This window comes from Arachis hypogaea, chromosome 11, assembly GCF_003086295.3.
Source record: "Arachis hypogaea cultivar Tifrunner chromosome 11, arahy.Tifrunner.gnm2.J5K5, whole genome shotgun sequence".
In the NCBI taxonomy this organism is placed as follows: domain Eukaryota; kingdom Viridiplantae; phylum Streptophyta; class Magnoliopsida; order Fabales; family Fabaceae; genus Arachis; species Arachis hypogaea.
In genome coordinates, this window is record NC_092046.1 from 144,229,468 (window position 1) to 144,245,894 (window position 16,427).

The 16,427-nt window shown below is 34.1% G+C and overlaps 2 protein-coding genes across 4 annotated transcripts; one reads left to right on the top strand and one right to left on the bottom strand.

The window, feature by feature from the left end:
- The first annotated feature begins 1,551 nt into the window (after positions 1-1,551).
- LOC112723249 (EIN3-binding F-box protein 1) lies at positions 1,552-5,154 on the top strand. The gene is made up of 2 exons (XM_025774516.3): positions 1,552-2,120; positions 2,508-5,154. Exons 1-2 carry the CDS (start codon positions 2,096-2,098, stop codon positions 4,391-4,393), a joined length of 1,911 nt encoding a protein of 636 aa, XP_025630301.1. The 5' UTR covers positions 1,552-2,095; the 3' UTR covers positions 4,394-5,154.
- Positions 5,155-10,446: 5,292 nt separating this feature from the next.
- Positions 10,447-16,106, bottom strand: LOC112723250 (CBL-interacting protein kinase 24). Of its 3 annotated transcripts, none has more exons than XM_072207603.1 (15): positions 15,990-16,106; positions 15,304-15,614; positions 14,728-14,790; positions 14,575-14,646; positions 14,334-14,441; positions 14,153-14,227; positions 13,938-13,991; positions 13,576-13,701; positions 12,897-12,986; positions 12,478-12,600; positions 12,046-12,165; positions 11,799-11,915; positions 11,376-11,432; positions 11,212-11,286; positions 10,447-10,993 (listed from the first exon to the last, which is right to left on the bottom strand). In XM_072207603.1, the coding sequence occupies exons 2-15, from the start codon at positions 15,466-15,468 to the stop codon at positions 10,898-10,900; spliced, it is 1,341 nt and encodes a 446-aa protein (XP_072063704.1). In that variant the 5' UTR covers positions 15,469-15,614; positions 15,990-16,106; the 3' UTR covers positions 10,447-10,897. The 3 variants fall into 3 exon arrangements, with proteins under 3 accessions (XP_072063704.1, XP_029146157.1, XP_025630302.1); XM_029290324.2 differs by having other exon boundaries at positions 15,304-15,506; positions 15,687-15,995; XM_025774517.3 differs by lacking the exon at positions 15,990-16,106 and adding an exon at positions 15,687-15,982 and having other exon boundaries at positions 15,304-15,516.
- Positions 16,107-16,427: the final 321 nt, after the last annotated feature.

A 16,427-nucleotide genomic window follows, 5' to 3' on the forward strand; every position in this document is an offset into this window, starting at 1 on the left:
CAGAAATAAGAAAATAATTTACCTCGATATTCTCTGGGAAAAGTTGTACAAGCAGTGTATATGAACACATAAAACAAAAACAAGTGCCTGTACCGGTATTGGAATGCAATACCGTAGATTAGATATGCTTAGCTTGTAACCAAAGAAAAGGTGGCCGAATCAATAACATAAAGTAAATTATATGATAAAGATGTAAGTTTATAGATTTTTTTTATGTGATAAAAGAGAAATTGAAAATATTAGGACCTATATTTTGAATATTAATAAAATAATAAAAAATAATTATAAAAAAAATTTAATTTTCTTTATACAATTTTAATCTGTATAGTCCATAACATAAAGATTTTAACTTCAACCAATAACTACACTAATTTAGCCACTAATTATTTTTTATATGATGGATGAAATTATATAATACGTTAATATGAAGTAAAATTGGTATATACATAAATTAGTTATTATTCACAATTTTATAAATTACAATTTTTTAAATTAAAAAATTAAAATTATAATTTGCGATTTTTTATTTTTTTGTCTTATCTAAAATCCTGATTTTTTTTGTGACTATCTAAAATCTGTTTACTTTTTTAAAATTTTTGTCTCATTTAAAATGGTTATTTACAATTTATTTTATCCTATATCACTGTATTACATCAAAATATTATAATATTAGCGAAAAATACACCAATAACAACTTAATATAAAAAAATTAGCCTAATTTACCTAACTGTACTATTTATTTAACTTAATTATAATAAATATAAGAAACATTTAAATTAATTCTTAAAGAATTTTATATGAGATATTTTGTTTTTAGATAATTTTTTATTCTTTAAAATATTTCAAAAAATATTTTTGCCAAACAGATTAGTCAATTCATTATTTTAAAGAATATTTTTAAAATTTACTTATTTTATGATAAAATTTTTTGAGAATTTATTCAGTTATTTGTCTAATATATATTAAAAAATATTATATGATTAATAAAATTTATTCTTTTTTATTAATATTTGATCAAATTTAAATACTAAAGACTGAATTTAAAATTTTAAATTATAATAAAATAAAAATAAAATATTTTCTAATATTAATAAAAATTATTGACAGTAATATTTTTAATCAAGAATAGGGAGGAAGTAGGAACATGAAAAGAAAGAGAGAGAGAGAGTAACGTACAGAGTCGATGATATTGTACTTGGACGTTCATGTATTGGGGTTAGTTACAACTAACAATTCACTTGTACTTCAAAATCTAGATCCCCTTCAAAGGCAACTTAACCAACCATGCAAACAGTTAAAGTAATTAATAATCATAATAAATAATAATTTTATTATTATTAATTAATATGAAAATTCATGTATAATTAATTTTATATAAAATTAATAAGAGAGTTATTAAATAATAATTTAATTAAATTTATTAAATTATTTAATGATTCTAACTAACAATTTTACATAAAATTAACTGGAAGCAGGTTTTTACTAATAATTAAATCTAAAAAAGGAAAAGGTAAAGTATATGGAGAGAGAGAGAGAGAGAGGCGGTTCCTTGAATCCTTGTATTATCTTCTAGGAAATGGTATTTAGAATTTCACAAATGCTGAGGTGGTTGGTTTGGTTGGACTAATAGAGAGAGAGGGTGGGGAATACCCGGTTTCAAGGGAGGATTCAATGCATTGTTGGAATGGCATAGTTGCATTGCATTCAACCTATGTTTTGTGCGTGTGTTGTGTTTGTTTAATTGTTTCACTCAGTCTTCCCTGTGGACGACACCTATCTTTCCCTCTTTTTTCCAAATATAATAACCTTTTCATAACATTTGCAGCACACACATCTCATATATATATAACATTCATTCCCCCACTTCTCAAAACTCAACCTTTTCTTCATCAAACCATTCCAAATCTTCTTCCTTTTTTGCCCTGCTTCGTGGGGTTCCTCCCTCTCAAATGCTATTGAACCTTCTTCACATTCTCATTCTCATCTGCTTCTTCATCTTCTTCTTCTGTGTCTTTGCTGCTGCTGTTTCTTCTGATTCTGGGCTGTTTTGCTTTCACTTTCTGCTGCTGTCACTTGGATTCTTCTGCTTTTCGACATGCCTACCCTTGTTAATTACAGTGGTACGCCTTCTACTTGGCTTTTCTTCTCTTTTTACTTGCCTTTGATCCATGGTTCAGTTAGTTTCTTAGTTATGATATGCTTGATTCAATCTATAGGTTATTAAGTTTGTGATTGTATAGATAGGAAGAGATCTTTTAGGATGTTGTTGGATGATATACTTAGAATAGAGACAACTTTCCTAAAGCTAGTTGTTGCAATAAGAGAGTTTGGATCTGGTAATAGAGATAGTAATCTCTTAATAAGTATAGTGCTGAAGGCTCAAATATTGTATATATGATAAGAGATTAGATGAACATAAGTTTTGGTTCTAGGATATCTTATCATGTATTGAGTTGGAGCAATTTTTTGTGAGGCTGATTTCAGATTTTTTGAATGGATTTTTTCAGGCGATGATGAACTCTATCCTGGGAGTTCCTTTGGTCCCATGGATTTGGGTAGATTGTACACTATCGGTTCCAATGTGGATGTGTACTACCCTCCTAACAAGCGAGCTCGGATCAGTGCCCCCTTTATCTTTAACAACCATGAGCATGAGAAAGATCAAAAGCCTAGTGTTGACACCCTTCCTGATGAGTGTCTCTTCGAGATATTCAGACGGCTCCCTAGTGCCAAAGAGAGAAGCTCATGTGCTTGTGTTTCTAAAAAATGGCTTATGCTTATGAGCAGTATCTGCAAGGCCGAAATCGAGAGGCCTGCTTCTTCAGATGTTGAAATGGTCTCTTCAGATGAGGATCAAGATGGGTACCTTACAAGGTGTTTGGAAGGGAAGAAAGCTACTGATGTAAGGCTTGCTGCAATTGCTGTTGGGACTAGTGGCCGTGGGGGACTTGGGAAGCTCTCTATTAGGGGAAGCAACTCGGTGCGTGGTGTCACGAATCTTGGCCTCTTCGCAGTTGCTCACGGTTGCCCTTCTCTAAGATCACTTTCTCTGTGGAATGTATCATCTGTTGGTGATGAAGGTCTAGCTGAAATAGCAAAGGGATGCCATCTATTAGAGAAGCTTGACTTGTGCTTATCTTCCTCAATCAGCAACAAGGGTTTGATTGCAATAGCTGAAGGATGCCCCAACTTGACAACCTTAAACATTGAATCTTGCTCGAAGATAGGTAATGAAGGCTTGCAAGCAATTGCAAGGTGTTGCCCCAAGTTACAGTCAATCTCTATTAAGGATTGTCCTCTTGTTGGGGATCATGGAGTATCTAGTCTGTTATCATCGGCTTCTGAGCTATCAAGGGTAAAACTTCAGGCCTTGAACATCACTGATTTTTCTCTGGCTGTTGTTGGACATTATGGAAAGGCAATCACGAATTTGGTTTTATGTGGTCTCCGAAATGTCAGTGAAAGGGGCTTTTGGGTCATGGGTGTTGCTCAAGGTCTGCAGAAGTTGGTTTCATTAACCATCACTTCTTGCCGAGGGGTAACCGACCCAAGCATTGAAGCTTTGGGCAAGGGTTGTTCCAATTTGAAACAGATGTGCCTTCGCAAGTGTTGCTTTGTATCTGACAGTGGACTTATAGCATTCGGCAAGGCTGCAGGGTCTCTTGAGAGCTTGCAGTTAGAGGAGTGTAACCGGGTTACCCAGTCTGGGATCATTGGTGCCCTTTCAAACATCAAACCAAAGTTGAAATCTCTCACCCTTGTGAAGTGCATGGGAATCAAGGATATTGATGTGGAAGTGTCCATGCTATCTCCTTGCAAGTCTCTTCGGTCATTAACTATTCAAAACTGCCCCGGTTTCAGTAGTGCTAGCCTCGCCATGGTTGGAAAATTGTGTCCCCAGATTCAGCATGTTGATCTAACTGGACTTTATGGCATAACAGATGCTGGCCTTCTCCCTCTATTGGAGAATTGTGAGGCAGGACTAGTCAAGGTGAACCTTACCGGCTGCTGGAACTTGACAGATAGCATTGTTTCAGCCTTGGCTAAGCTACATGGTGGAACCCTTGAGTTATTAAATCTCGATGGATGCTGGAAAATCACCGATGCAAGCTTGGTTGCAATTGCAGACAACTGCCTGCTGCTCAACGACCTAGACGTGTCGAAGTGTGCCATCACTGACGCAGGTGTATCCATTCTATCTCATGCCACGCAGCTTAGTTTACAAATTCTTTCTTTGTCTGGCTGTTCTGATGTGTCAAACAAGAGTGTGCCTTTCCTGAAAAAGTTGGGCCAAACCTTGTTGGGTTTGAACCTTCAACACTGCAGTTCAATTGGCAGCAGCACAATTGATTTGCTAGTGGAGAATCTGTGGAGATGTGATATTCTGGCTTAATCAATCATAATAGAAGTATATAAACTCAGGAAAGGAACTAGAGTTGAAGAAAATGGAACTGGAAATTGGAGGACTCTACAGTACACTACACTACACTACACTACACTACACTACACTACATGATGATGCATTGAGCTATATAATAAAGAACTCAACAAGGGGTAACATTCAGCATACTTTTTGGGCTGATATGCACCTATCAATGGTGGATTGGTGGTGGTTTGTTGGCTTAGTTGTTTTCCAGGGAACTTTGGCATGTACCTTACACAACCCCTTTTTTTTGCAAGCATGATTCACACATAAATATGCTTGTTACAACCCTTTTTTGGCCTTGGCTAAGTGCAGGCCACTCACTTTTACTGCTATGTTCCCCTGAGAATACAGTTACTAAGTCTTTTTGGTTAATGGTTTCCACTGCTTGATGGTGCATTGCTTATAGTCCCTCTGGATGTTATGTACCTTGTGTTTGAGCTTCTGTCGCACATTACTATGATGTTGGCTAGACTTAAGCTTTGTTTCTTTTTGTCTTGTCGCTGTGGTTGTTTAGTTCAATCCTAAGGGTAGATGTCTGATATTCAAGGGCTTTGGTGTGACAGGGCATTCCTTTGTTCTGCCACAACAATCCAAGTTTTGGGTTGTTTTTTTCTTGTTCTTTTTATAGTCCAGTCCTTGTTCTTGTAGGCTTCTCTTGCTTATGAATTGTACTCAGCAATCTACTTGGTTTATCTTTGATAATAATGCAATCTCCGGTTTCCAGGATATATATATGATTATTGTATATTGACTATATTCTATACCTTTGTGTTATAATTGAGTTATATCACACATTTGGAACTGGATTTGGAGGAAAGTTTAATTTCATTTCAGGATTAAGCACTGCAAAATGATAAGGTTTCTGTGATTTGATGCACTGCATTCAATTCTCTAGTTAACAAATATATATTTCTTTCATTTCGTGGGAGGAATCTTGTTTCCAAAGAAGTTATATGAATGGACAGATATGTGGTAAACGTGTCAATTTGGTAGTGGTTTGGAAAAGGACATGTTATATTTTACCCTTTACCTCCAAGGTTTGATTTTTTCTTACAACTAGCAGTGTACATTTGTTGAGGTTAGCTGAATTCACCTTCATGAGTTATCATGACAGCATTGTTGCCCCAATGTTATGGTGTCATGGATGCCCAGGTGATCAGACTAGGGGAGAATGAGTATAAAAAGAACAAGTATGATGTACAAGCATTTCGCGTCAATGCAGTTTAAAACCTTTTATCATCCAAGACTAAAACCTCAGTAATTCAGTTTTAAAGGATGTGTTAAAGCAAAGATAGTATAGAAAAGTACTTTGAGCTGTGTACATATTCAAAGAGATGAAAGAGTGAAGTTAAAAATATATCTGAATTTGGTTGAGACATATTAGTTTGGACAAAAATAAGAGGACAAAAGTTGCACAAATCATACAGGAAGAGGAGGATGATGGTGCTGTGCAATGAGAGCCAAGTGCCACCACAAAATGATTGTACAAGAACAACAACAACAACAGCTTTCTTCTTGATGTAAGATAAGATATCTATAATAGCAAGATTTCCAAGGGGTAGTGATTCTTCTGTGAGAAAATCTGTCTGGTTGGAAAAAAAGGATATTTTGTATAGTTGTTGCATTGTTTATATATATTTATATATATAGTATTTTCTTAGAGTGACCACTTTGTCCTACTCTTAAAAGGCAAGCACCAAGCATAACGGGCGGGACCTGCTGCCAACCACAATGGACCCTTTTTCAGAATCACAATTCACACAACCATTGAATTGAACCATTACTGATTACTCTCTCTTTCTCTCTCTGTATGTGCCTTCAGCTACAGCTACCTAATCACTATGCTACTATTATCATCAGGGTTACCCTAAGGAATAACCTTTGCCTTTTGCCATGTGGTTCACCACTGACATCTTTTTCACTGCTTTACTAAACACTATTAACAAATAAATAATGGAGGAGCCTTCTTGTTTTCTTCTCCTTTGACAAGATTTCACAAACTTAATCTGTTATTTATTCATATGTAGCACTATTCAATGGTAGTGCATATGTATGTATGTATGTAATGTAATTACAACTTGATCAGCATTGAACATGTTTTGTGTATAGTGTAATGTCATGTTCTCTATAGCTACTTAGCTAGGTTGAGGTAAGGGTATCCTACAACTAACTAATACTACTAACCTTGACACAAAGTGGCACACAAAAAACATTGAAAGACACCACCTGTCCTTTAAGTCAGTGGAATCTTTCATCTAATCTTTCAATTCCTCATTGATATACATATATATCTGCCAAGGAAAATTCTTAGGTGGTTGTGGTTCAGTTTGTTATCCAACTTGTGATTTGATAAAATATCATCCATACATACAAAGTTGTTCTACATTGACCCTTGTGTTAAAGATGGAACCAATTAAATTTGAACTGGTATATAATTATATAGTGTGACATAAAACAATCAAAATAGATAATTATTATAGCTTGTAAGTTTGTACACTGGCAGGTGGGTGTGTTCTGTTCTTTGTTGCATAATTGTCAGTGGAAGACTCTTAACAGACTCTATTAATAAATGGCGGTTTTCTCTGTGGCCTAATCTATGGGCAAAAAATACAAAATAGTAAGAAAATCTCATGGACTTGGGCTAAAGTGGCTAATTTTATTTTAATCTAATGAAAATTTTTGTTTCTTTGATAGGAGTTGTTCATGAGAGACAGCCCAAAAATAATCACATTTTAAGTGAATTAATTGTAATGAAAATTTTTGTTTTCTTGTGGATGCAACAACCGATTGGTTAGTGGTAGACCCTTAAATGGAGCTTTGAAAAAAAAAACTCGAGACCTGCTTAAGCGAATCGAGTCATTTACCACTTGGACTAATCCTTGGTGGTTATGATAGTACAACATTGTTAGGAGCAGTATGTGAAACTTCCTAATTATTAAACGAAGAACTTATATCTATTTTAAGTTCATTTGGTATTTAAATATTTAGAAGAACTATTAAATCAAAAATAGGAAAATGAGAGCCAATGGAGGGGCTACATGAAACCATACAAATAGGAACAAGCATTGGAAGCCTATGAAAACTGGAATTGTAGCTTGATTTGAATGAAGTGGTCCATTTTTAAGAAAGAAAAATCTTGATTGAATTGGCCATAATCTGAATTTGTATTCTTGACTTGCATTTGTTACAAGACTAGAGGGGAAAAAAACACTGTGAAGTAGTAGAATTTAATAGTGATATATAGTATTATTGAAGAGTATAGCAGAGCCAAATGCAAAATGACCAAAATCTTATAGCCACACCCTTATATGGTGACAAAAGAGAGATGGTATAGTACCTTCAATTATTTCAAAAGTTAGCATAGGGTAGTCAATTCACTCCAGCAAAAGATATGAAAAGAAACTGTGACTTCAGTCATTCACGCTGAATACCTCAAGTCATAGTACCTGTTCCTCTTAAGAAAAAATTAAAAATTAGAAACACCAAAACTCTTCATTCAACAATTGGGACCCCTTAAAATTTGATGAGAGATTCATTGCATCAATGATCAAAAGAAAACCCCTACTACTCATCATCCCTACTTTCCATATCTTTCTTCCTTAAAAAAAAAAGAAAAGAAAACTCTTCACACTTCACACTTTTTCCTTCTTTCTATTATTCCTCCTTAGACTATGGAATCCTCAAAAAAATACCCCAATGGACTAAAATTCTCAGTGACCATGATTCTCATCATTTCTCTAACCTTGTTTCCTTCTAATTCAGGTAAAAACAAAGAAAACCATCATTGTCCAAATACTTTATCTTAGTGTCTCTTGGTCTAACTCATGTTCTTGTTGTGTTTTCTTGGACATAGCAGGGTCACCTTCCAATTCAAATTCAATTTCAAGTTCAAGCAACAACAACAACAACAATGGTTTGATGCAAAAGAAGCTGGTATTAGGATCAAGGCCTCCAAGGTGTGTCAACAAATGCTTGAACTGCAGACCTTGCATGGCTGCTCTTGTTATCACTCCTCACCATAGAGATGGCCACATTCACAAGGAAACTGCTCCAAGAGATGAAGGCTATTATCTCTTGTCATGGAAGTGCAAATGTGGTAACAAGTTCTTTGAACCTTAATAAAAAATAAAAAAAAAAAAAACAAAAAAAACTTTGATGATAAACATTTGGGTGTATACTGTGTATAGTGCCTAATTATAGTGGCATACTTAATTATATACTTTGAGCTTGGGGGAAATTTTTAGTGTGCCAGGTGCTTGTTTAGTATTAACCCAAATTCACAACATTCTCTCCTTTCCAAATTAATCAATCAATACCCAACAAACTTGGTTTAGGAGTGTATTATATTACTAATTTAATTTACTATATTAGCTTTATTTTTAGTAGTTCCAATTTATTTTTATATGGTAACTGTTAATATATAGTCTAATCATGATCTTATAGTTAGTTAGTTGGATTATTAATTCCAAGGAAGAAAGAAACATATGCCTGCCATGATCATCATGGATTTTATTTACTATGAGGTAGGCCACATCTTGGTTCTCTGCTTTACTGCTTTGGCTATAAAAGTAACATGGCCACTGGGATAACAACATAGCCTACATTAATTGAGTCAAAAACAAAATTTATTGTGCAAAGCAGTCATGCTTTTCTTTCCCCTAAATCAAGCTCTTTTAAAATAGGAAGGTTGGAAAAATGATAAAATAATAAAAAAATGTTATTCGTACACTAAAATCAACTACTAATATATTTGTGTATAATACATGTGTAGTTTAATTTATTTTCAATGTGTATTTATTCTAACATGTATTTTATACTGGTAGTTGAGTAGTTGACTTTGATGGCTGATTTTAGTATACACATAGCATAATTTTAAATAATATTTTAATTATAATGAGACTCTTAAATAATAAAAATTATAAATTAAAAGTAACTAAAATATTATTTTATTATTTTATTATTTTATCGATCTCTTCACTTTAGTTAATCCTCACATGCTTAAAAGAATTCTTTTAAATCAAGGAAAATAGACTCTCCCCAACATAAAGTAAAATTAGATATAAGGATCAACATGGGTTATAGCTTTGAGCACAAACTGTTTTCTATTATAAGACTCAAAGTTGAAAGGAAAAGATGAATTTAGGTAGCACTGAACCAACTTGGTGGTGGTGATATTATAGTTTGAGCTTATTTTATTTCTGAACTGAACTTGGAATTATGATCCACGTGTTTAGATTGAGGTGCTTCAGTTATTGATCCTAACTGCCCTGTACGTAACCATTAAATTCACTTAGACGACATTTCATGTTACGAAAATGACGCAACGGTTATGTACTACGGAGATTACTGTGCATGTTTTCTGACTTTAACGTATCGTATCAGAGTTTCAAATGTTCATTTTTTTCATCTTTAGTGCAAAACTTTTGTCGTTAATTATAGGAGTTAAAAAATTAGTTACTTTACTGATGTGACAATGCAGGGTTGATTATATTAAATTTTGATGTATAAAAATTAAATTCTAGTCATAATTTAAGAAAAAAATTTCAAATATTTTTAGAATATCGATATTTTAATAGTTTTAGCTGTTGATTTTAATTATAAAAATCTATATAATATTATATTAATTGAAATAAATAATTAAAATGATTACAATACTGATATTCCAAAAGCATTTAAAAATTTTCTTAATTTATAAATGCTCACAATAGTGGTTAGATTTTGTCATCCTCTTTTTGGTCTGAGTTTTCAGATTATAGAATGCCATCTTTTTTTATTTTTATATTTTTTTGTTTTGGTAAACATACAAATCCATCTTTTGAGCTAGACTAGACTGGACTGATCACTAATAATCTTTTACTTTTTATTTTTTTACGAATGGCCCAAACATTATTTTGTCACTTAAAATATCATAGTAAGGCCTTGACCCATGAGGCCAGTGGATAATTGGATATTTTCATGAGGCTCATAAACTCCATATCCGGGTTCGAGTTTCCAGTGAGCAGTGGAGAATTAGTGCAATGTGTGAAAAAAAAAATATTGAAAAACAAATTGAACATCACCAGAATCCAGAAGTTCGACATTTGATATTCTGTTGTTCATGTCAATCTCTGGAATCCTCTCGTTCATCTTAAAGATAGACCTCTGGGACGGACGAAAAACAACAGGGGGATTTCATTATTTCTATAATAAATATATATAAGATCAATTCTCCCAGAACCTGATTGTGTGGGGGTAGCTTCAGTACAGGCTTCTATTTATATCAAACAAAAACCATAAACTCTGATGCAGGGGCTCTCCACTTCTATTTGACAGTGACACCCTTTCTCTCTCAACACATATCATACAAACTGTACATTGCCTTATGATGGCCATGAACATGCCATTTCTCGGTAGATTAATGGAGCACAATCCGCAGCTTTCGGTGTTTTTTTCTTCTAATTTATCATTACCATCATACTCCCAAGAACTGGATCATACAGTCATTTGTCGAAGCATACCAGAATCTGGGGCTGGCTCCATCGGTCTCCAGATAATGCTTTCTAATTTTCCACAGAGATTCTTGTAAAACTAAAGAAAGTGTAAAATGTTAACTGCCTATTTATATGCATAAACAAATAAATCTTTTTTAAGGAGATAAGTCAAATAACATCCCAATTCTCTTTAATCCAGGATGGCAGGATTCATCAAAAACTTTCAAGCATAACATAATTTCATTCATTGAAGAATGGGGAACTTGTTATTATCTGTTCAATTGTGGTGAACCGTGTACATAGATCTGGACTAACCTTGTGATATTCGAGAGTATCACCAGCTGCCTTTTGAACATCTACCATGAAAAGTGATGGTGCAACCTCAAACACCTTTTTGATAAAAGAAGATTTCAATTATGGTTAGAAACCAAAGTTTTCATATTGAAAATAATAAAATACAGTAAGAAGCAACAAGTTACCTCCAAAACCACTGCAAATTGAGCAACATTATTTGCAGCAACTCCTTCAAGCCTCATCTGTAAGAGCATTATATTAGTAATCAACAGAAAAAAGTGAAAAAGAAAGAAAAGAAAGAAAATAAAGTTCTAACTAGTCTAAGGATTTAACAACCCAACATCATCACTTTTTGAATATGAAACCTTACTTGGGGACTTCCTAATAAAGGACCAAATTTTATTGGAACAATTATTTTCACTACAAATGAAGTAAGCTAATATGACATAAATAACTCATGAAATTGTTGCCATAGATCACTGTACTCTGCTCTGAATTATGACAAAGATCAAGGTTGGAGCATTACAATACCAATTCTTATCAGCTTCAGCATTTATTTAAAAGTATCCAAAATTTATCAAATGGGAAGCGAACAAGCAGAGTGATACCTTGTAGTTACGAGAATGGACCTTAAGACCCATTGACTCTGCAGCAGCTTCAATATATGAAATTATAACCCTTGCTGGTTTACGTGAAACAAAACGGGTTTGCCGCTTCACATAATCCTATTAGGAAAGTAAAAAAAGGAAATATCAGTTTAAGCAATGCAACCGACAACCTTGAAAAACACAGAATCAACAAAAGCCCCAAAAAGGAACCATGAATTTGAGGAAAGAATATGCTTGGATACAATACCTGACGCCTGTCAAATAGCGGTGAAAGATTCAACCCTTGAGATAAGGTAATCATCTCAAATGCATTCATTATCAAAGGACCTCCCTCAGTACTTTCTGACTTCTCAGAAACATATTTGTCCTGTCAAACAGCAAAACTTATGAGCATACCTAGAGTAGTGAATGAGAAGAAACAACATGCTACCACTGGATAACGGGTGCAGCAACTTAATTGCTCAAATGAATATCAAGGAACAATAACTACGTAATTATCAGAGATCAAAGGATGTTGCAAAGTTATCATTATACATTTTCTAGTAATCTGGTATCATTATCCTATCATGAATGAACATATTTTCTCCACATTTTCAATCCTTCACAAGTGAATTCACATATCAGATGTTTCTATGCAACAATAACAAATTAAACAACAGTGCCAAAAACAAGAGCAGACCTCAATATCATCGAAAACTGCCTGAACATCATCCAAATTGACTTCCACATCTTCACTAAGTCTGACCGGAACATAGTTTCTCCTGAACCATGGATCTTTCCTTATTTCTTCAATTTTCATCCGCTGCATTTATCAGAATTATATTAAATGATACATGAAATTCTAAGAAAATATCACCAATCAGGCTTAAAATTTCCATAGGTGCAAATCCTAATGAAAGTATAAAACTATCTTAAGAACTAAATAGATTCAAAGCAATGGCATTTTGATCAAGGTTCTGCTCACAAAATAGCATTGACTAAATGGTAGAAGAACAGAGATCCATGTGAATTTCAATTCATACATAGCATAACGCACATAGCTTGTAACTGAGCCAATTAATAAATCTAAGTTGAAAATAAATAAACCAATGTACTCACTGTTTTAGGATTAGGATCCAGAATTTTCTGTATCAATGTCTTTGCCCCAGCAGAAAACCAAAATGGACAAACAAACTCTGCAGCATTGATCTACATGTTTAAAAGAAAAAGCAGCAGTTATTACTTATTAATCTATAGCACTACATGCTCCTAAGCATGTGTGTCTATCAGAACGGGCTCCTCATGATATCCAGACAACAACTAAAAGATCCTTTATTAGATCCTAAGCATGCACAGAAGCAGAGTGCATATTGTTCATCCATATTGTACAAGGTACAATACATCATGCAAAAAATTACTTGAGTAAGAATAATACTAAAATGAGAGAGTAAGGTAACCAAAGTTTTTTCCCTTCAATTTCAACCAATTTCTACTATTAAGTAAATTTAGATTAATATTTCATTTAATAGGTGAGAGTTATTATCCATGTTCTTATTATGTTTAGAGACAGAATTTTCTAGCATTATGATTAGTTCAATATTGAAAATTGCAATTGTAAACAAAGCTCCTAGTAGTTTTAAATAATTGTTGACAGTATGCCTTCTGACATTGTTCATTGTTACAACATAGGGTTATCTTTAACTGTTATTTTCCACGACACTCACAACACATTTTGCCTATTCTGACTAGCTCTTTGAGGTCTCTACTTCAATGCTAAAGAGAGGCAGAGGCAGAATACCCTGTTGTACAGTGCAGGAAGGTCAGCCTCCTCAAAAGGAAGATATCCAGCCATCAAAACATACAGGATGACTCCACATGACCAAACATCAGCTGCTGCACCATCATAACCTTGATTGCCTAGCACCTACAAAAGATCACTTCGTAAGAAACTCGAGCACCAAATAAAATATACTCTGAAATATTGAACCAAGATAAGAATGACTTTGGTCCTAAGGTAATGGGTTTACTAATAACAGCTATTAGGGCATCAAAATATAGACTTATTTTCCCATAACATAACTAAAACCTATACCCCAAGGAAAAGAAGTAAAAGATCGAGATAATATATATAACAGACCAGAACTGCATACTTGACTTTACCTCAGGTGCAACATAATTTGGGGTCCCACACGTCGTGTGGAGAACATCAACACCCTTGAAAAAAAAAAACGCAGGAGTCAGATTTGCCATCTCCAAAACATTTTCCAAAGATAAAGCACAATAATATGCCAATACAATAAAATGACTCTGCTCCTTTTTAATGTACGAAAAATCATTTCTTTCATCTCCATTTCACAAATAGAGTACTTTCTTACCTGCTTTGTCAATGCACTCAATCCGAAGTCAGATACTTTCAAGTTTCCGAATGCATCAAGAAGAAGGTTTTCAGGCTATAAATAGAAAGAAAACAACTTCTTCAGGATCAAAACATAATAAGGCCAACAAAAATTACTGCAAGATTATAGTTAACTTCATCTGTAATATATTATCTTTCACCTTCAAGTCTCTGTGGTACACACCCTTCTTGTGACAATGAGCAACAGCATCTATAAGTTGTTGAAAGTAGCGCCTAGAATCATTTTCAGAAAGCTTTCCCTGCTGAGCCTACAGATCCAGAAAGGGTGTAACCGTACACACATCAAGCACAAAACTTTGCATGTCAAGCTAATTTTCAAGATGAGTATAGCAGAACCAATCTCCAGCATATCCGATAGACAAGTAGCATATAAATTCTTACAATTTTATCATATAATTCCCCTCCCATTACGAACTCAAGAATTATGTAGATCTTGGTCTTGCTGGCCAAAACCTAAAATATAAGAAGCTTTAGAAATATAATAAGATAAAGAAATACAATGAAATTTGTCATGTATTATCATATTATATATACCTCATGCAACCTAACTATATTTGGATGTCTGACAATCTTCATAATGGATATCTCTCTTTTAATCTGTTACACGGTTCAAGTTAGAAAACACATGGCATAAGGGGGGGAAAGAATCAAAATAACAATTTAGTAAAACAAGCTACATGATTATTCAGCCAAAAATGAAAAGTCCAGCATACAGATAGAAGAAACAGAATGTCTTTGACTGCATGCAATGTAAATCCCACTGAAAAGCAGCATAATCATGAGAGAACACTTTGCTGGTTTTATGGAGGATAAAAACATCAGCAACACATTTACACACAAGCATTGCAATGCACATCCTCATACACTGCAAAATTTACTGCCACCTCTTAGCTACACCAATAGTTTGTAGCAACACTATGTGTAATGTTGATTTATGTCACCCTAGAAGCATTGGTAACTCTAAATCATTTAGCTTCATCGGTAACCTGGCTGATATAAACTCAAGCTAAATGAAAAACCAAGCGTGACTTAAAACAAAAGGAATCAAAGGAACAATTAACAATAATTGGCAAGATAAGTAAACAAAGAAGGCTAAAGCGTAAGGTTGACCTGTTCAACCATTCTATGCTTGAGAATGGTGGACTTAGCCATGACCTTAATGGCAACGCTGTCTCCGGTGTCGGTGTTCTTGGCGAATTTGACCTTGGCGAATGTACCTTCGCCGATGGTTCTACCAACCTCGTACTTTCCGATCTTATTCCTCACCTTCTTCATCGTTTGGCAACGATCATTCGCATCTCCTCCGTTATCAACTAAATTTCCCTTCCAACAGTAAACAAAAAAAAATCAATAAGGCGCGAGCATCAGGAACAAGAGTAAGAATCGTGGATTATGAATTGAGAATTGGAAGAAGTTGGATCCTGCAACAATCGGAAGCAAAGGAATTGAAGTGAGAAGAGGAATGTTCTAGAATAAAGAGAGAGGGAGCTTACAGTGCATGTGCGTGATTAAGCTTAACTGCTTAACTACAACGCTAACGGCTAATCTAACGTCTTTCGAATAACGGAAAATTAAAGGTTTAAGACTTTATTATATTGCGAGTCTCCAACAATCTATAAGAAGAAGAAGAAGAAGATATAGAAGAGAAGAAGCATAAGCAGCAACAAAACAATTACCGCCACTGCCTCTTTCCTTCTTAATTTATTATTAAGGTCACTAATCGCTTATTACTGTTCACTGCCACATTTGATATTGACTTTCGTGGTTCAGTTTTAAAGATGGATTAATTAACCAACCTTTTTTTTTTCCTTTTCTGATAAGTGCTTTTCTACAACCCTGAATAGTCAGCGCTTTCTCCATTTCTCTTTCGGTTTAAGATATAAATTCTTTAAACTTTTATAGAGCAATTAAGCAGTTCTGGTTTTCAAAATTGAAGAGTTTAAAACTCTCAATTTTAAAATACATAAAATCATTTTTAATATTTATTTTTATTAGATAATATAATTTTTTTTAGAGAAAAGGACAAATAGGTCTCTGACCTTTTGTCCCGCGGACATTTTTGTTACTGACCATTGAAAAATACTTTTAAGTCTTTGACCTTCACAAAATTTGGACGGATCAGTCTCTGACGGAGGCATTTGGACGGATCGGTCACTGACAGAGGCATTTGGACGGAGGGACTGATCCGTCCAAATTTTGTGAAAGTCAGGGATTTAAAAATATTTTTTAATGGT

Excerpts from the sequence above, each read along its gene's own strand:
- LOC112723249 (XM_025774516.3), top strand. The coding sequence starts at position 2,096 with ATGCCTACCCTTGTTAATTACAGTG. Across the intron at positions 2,121-2,507 it reads TACCCTTGTTAATTACAGTG|GCGATGATGAACTCTATCCT; the intron begins GTACGCCTTCTA and ends GGATTTTTTCAG.
- LOC112723250 (XM_029290324.2), bottom strand. Across the intron at positions 14,228-14,333 it reads TGTACCACAGAGACTTGAAG|CCTGAAAACCTTCTTCTTGA; the intron begins GTGAAAGATAAT and ends TTCTATTTATAG. Across the intron at positions 12,166-12,477 it reads CAGTTTTCGATGATATTGAG|GACAAATATGTTTCTGAGAA; the intron begins GTCTGCTCTTGT and ends GCTGTTTGACAG.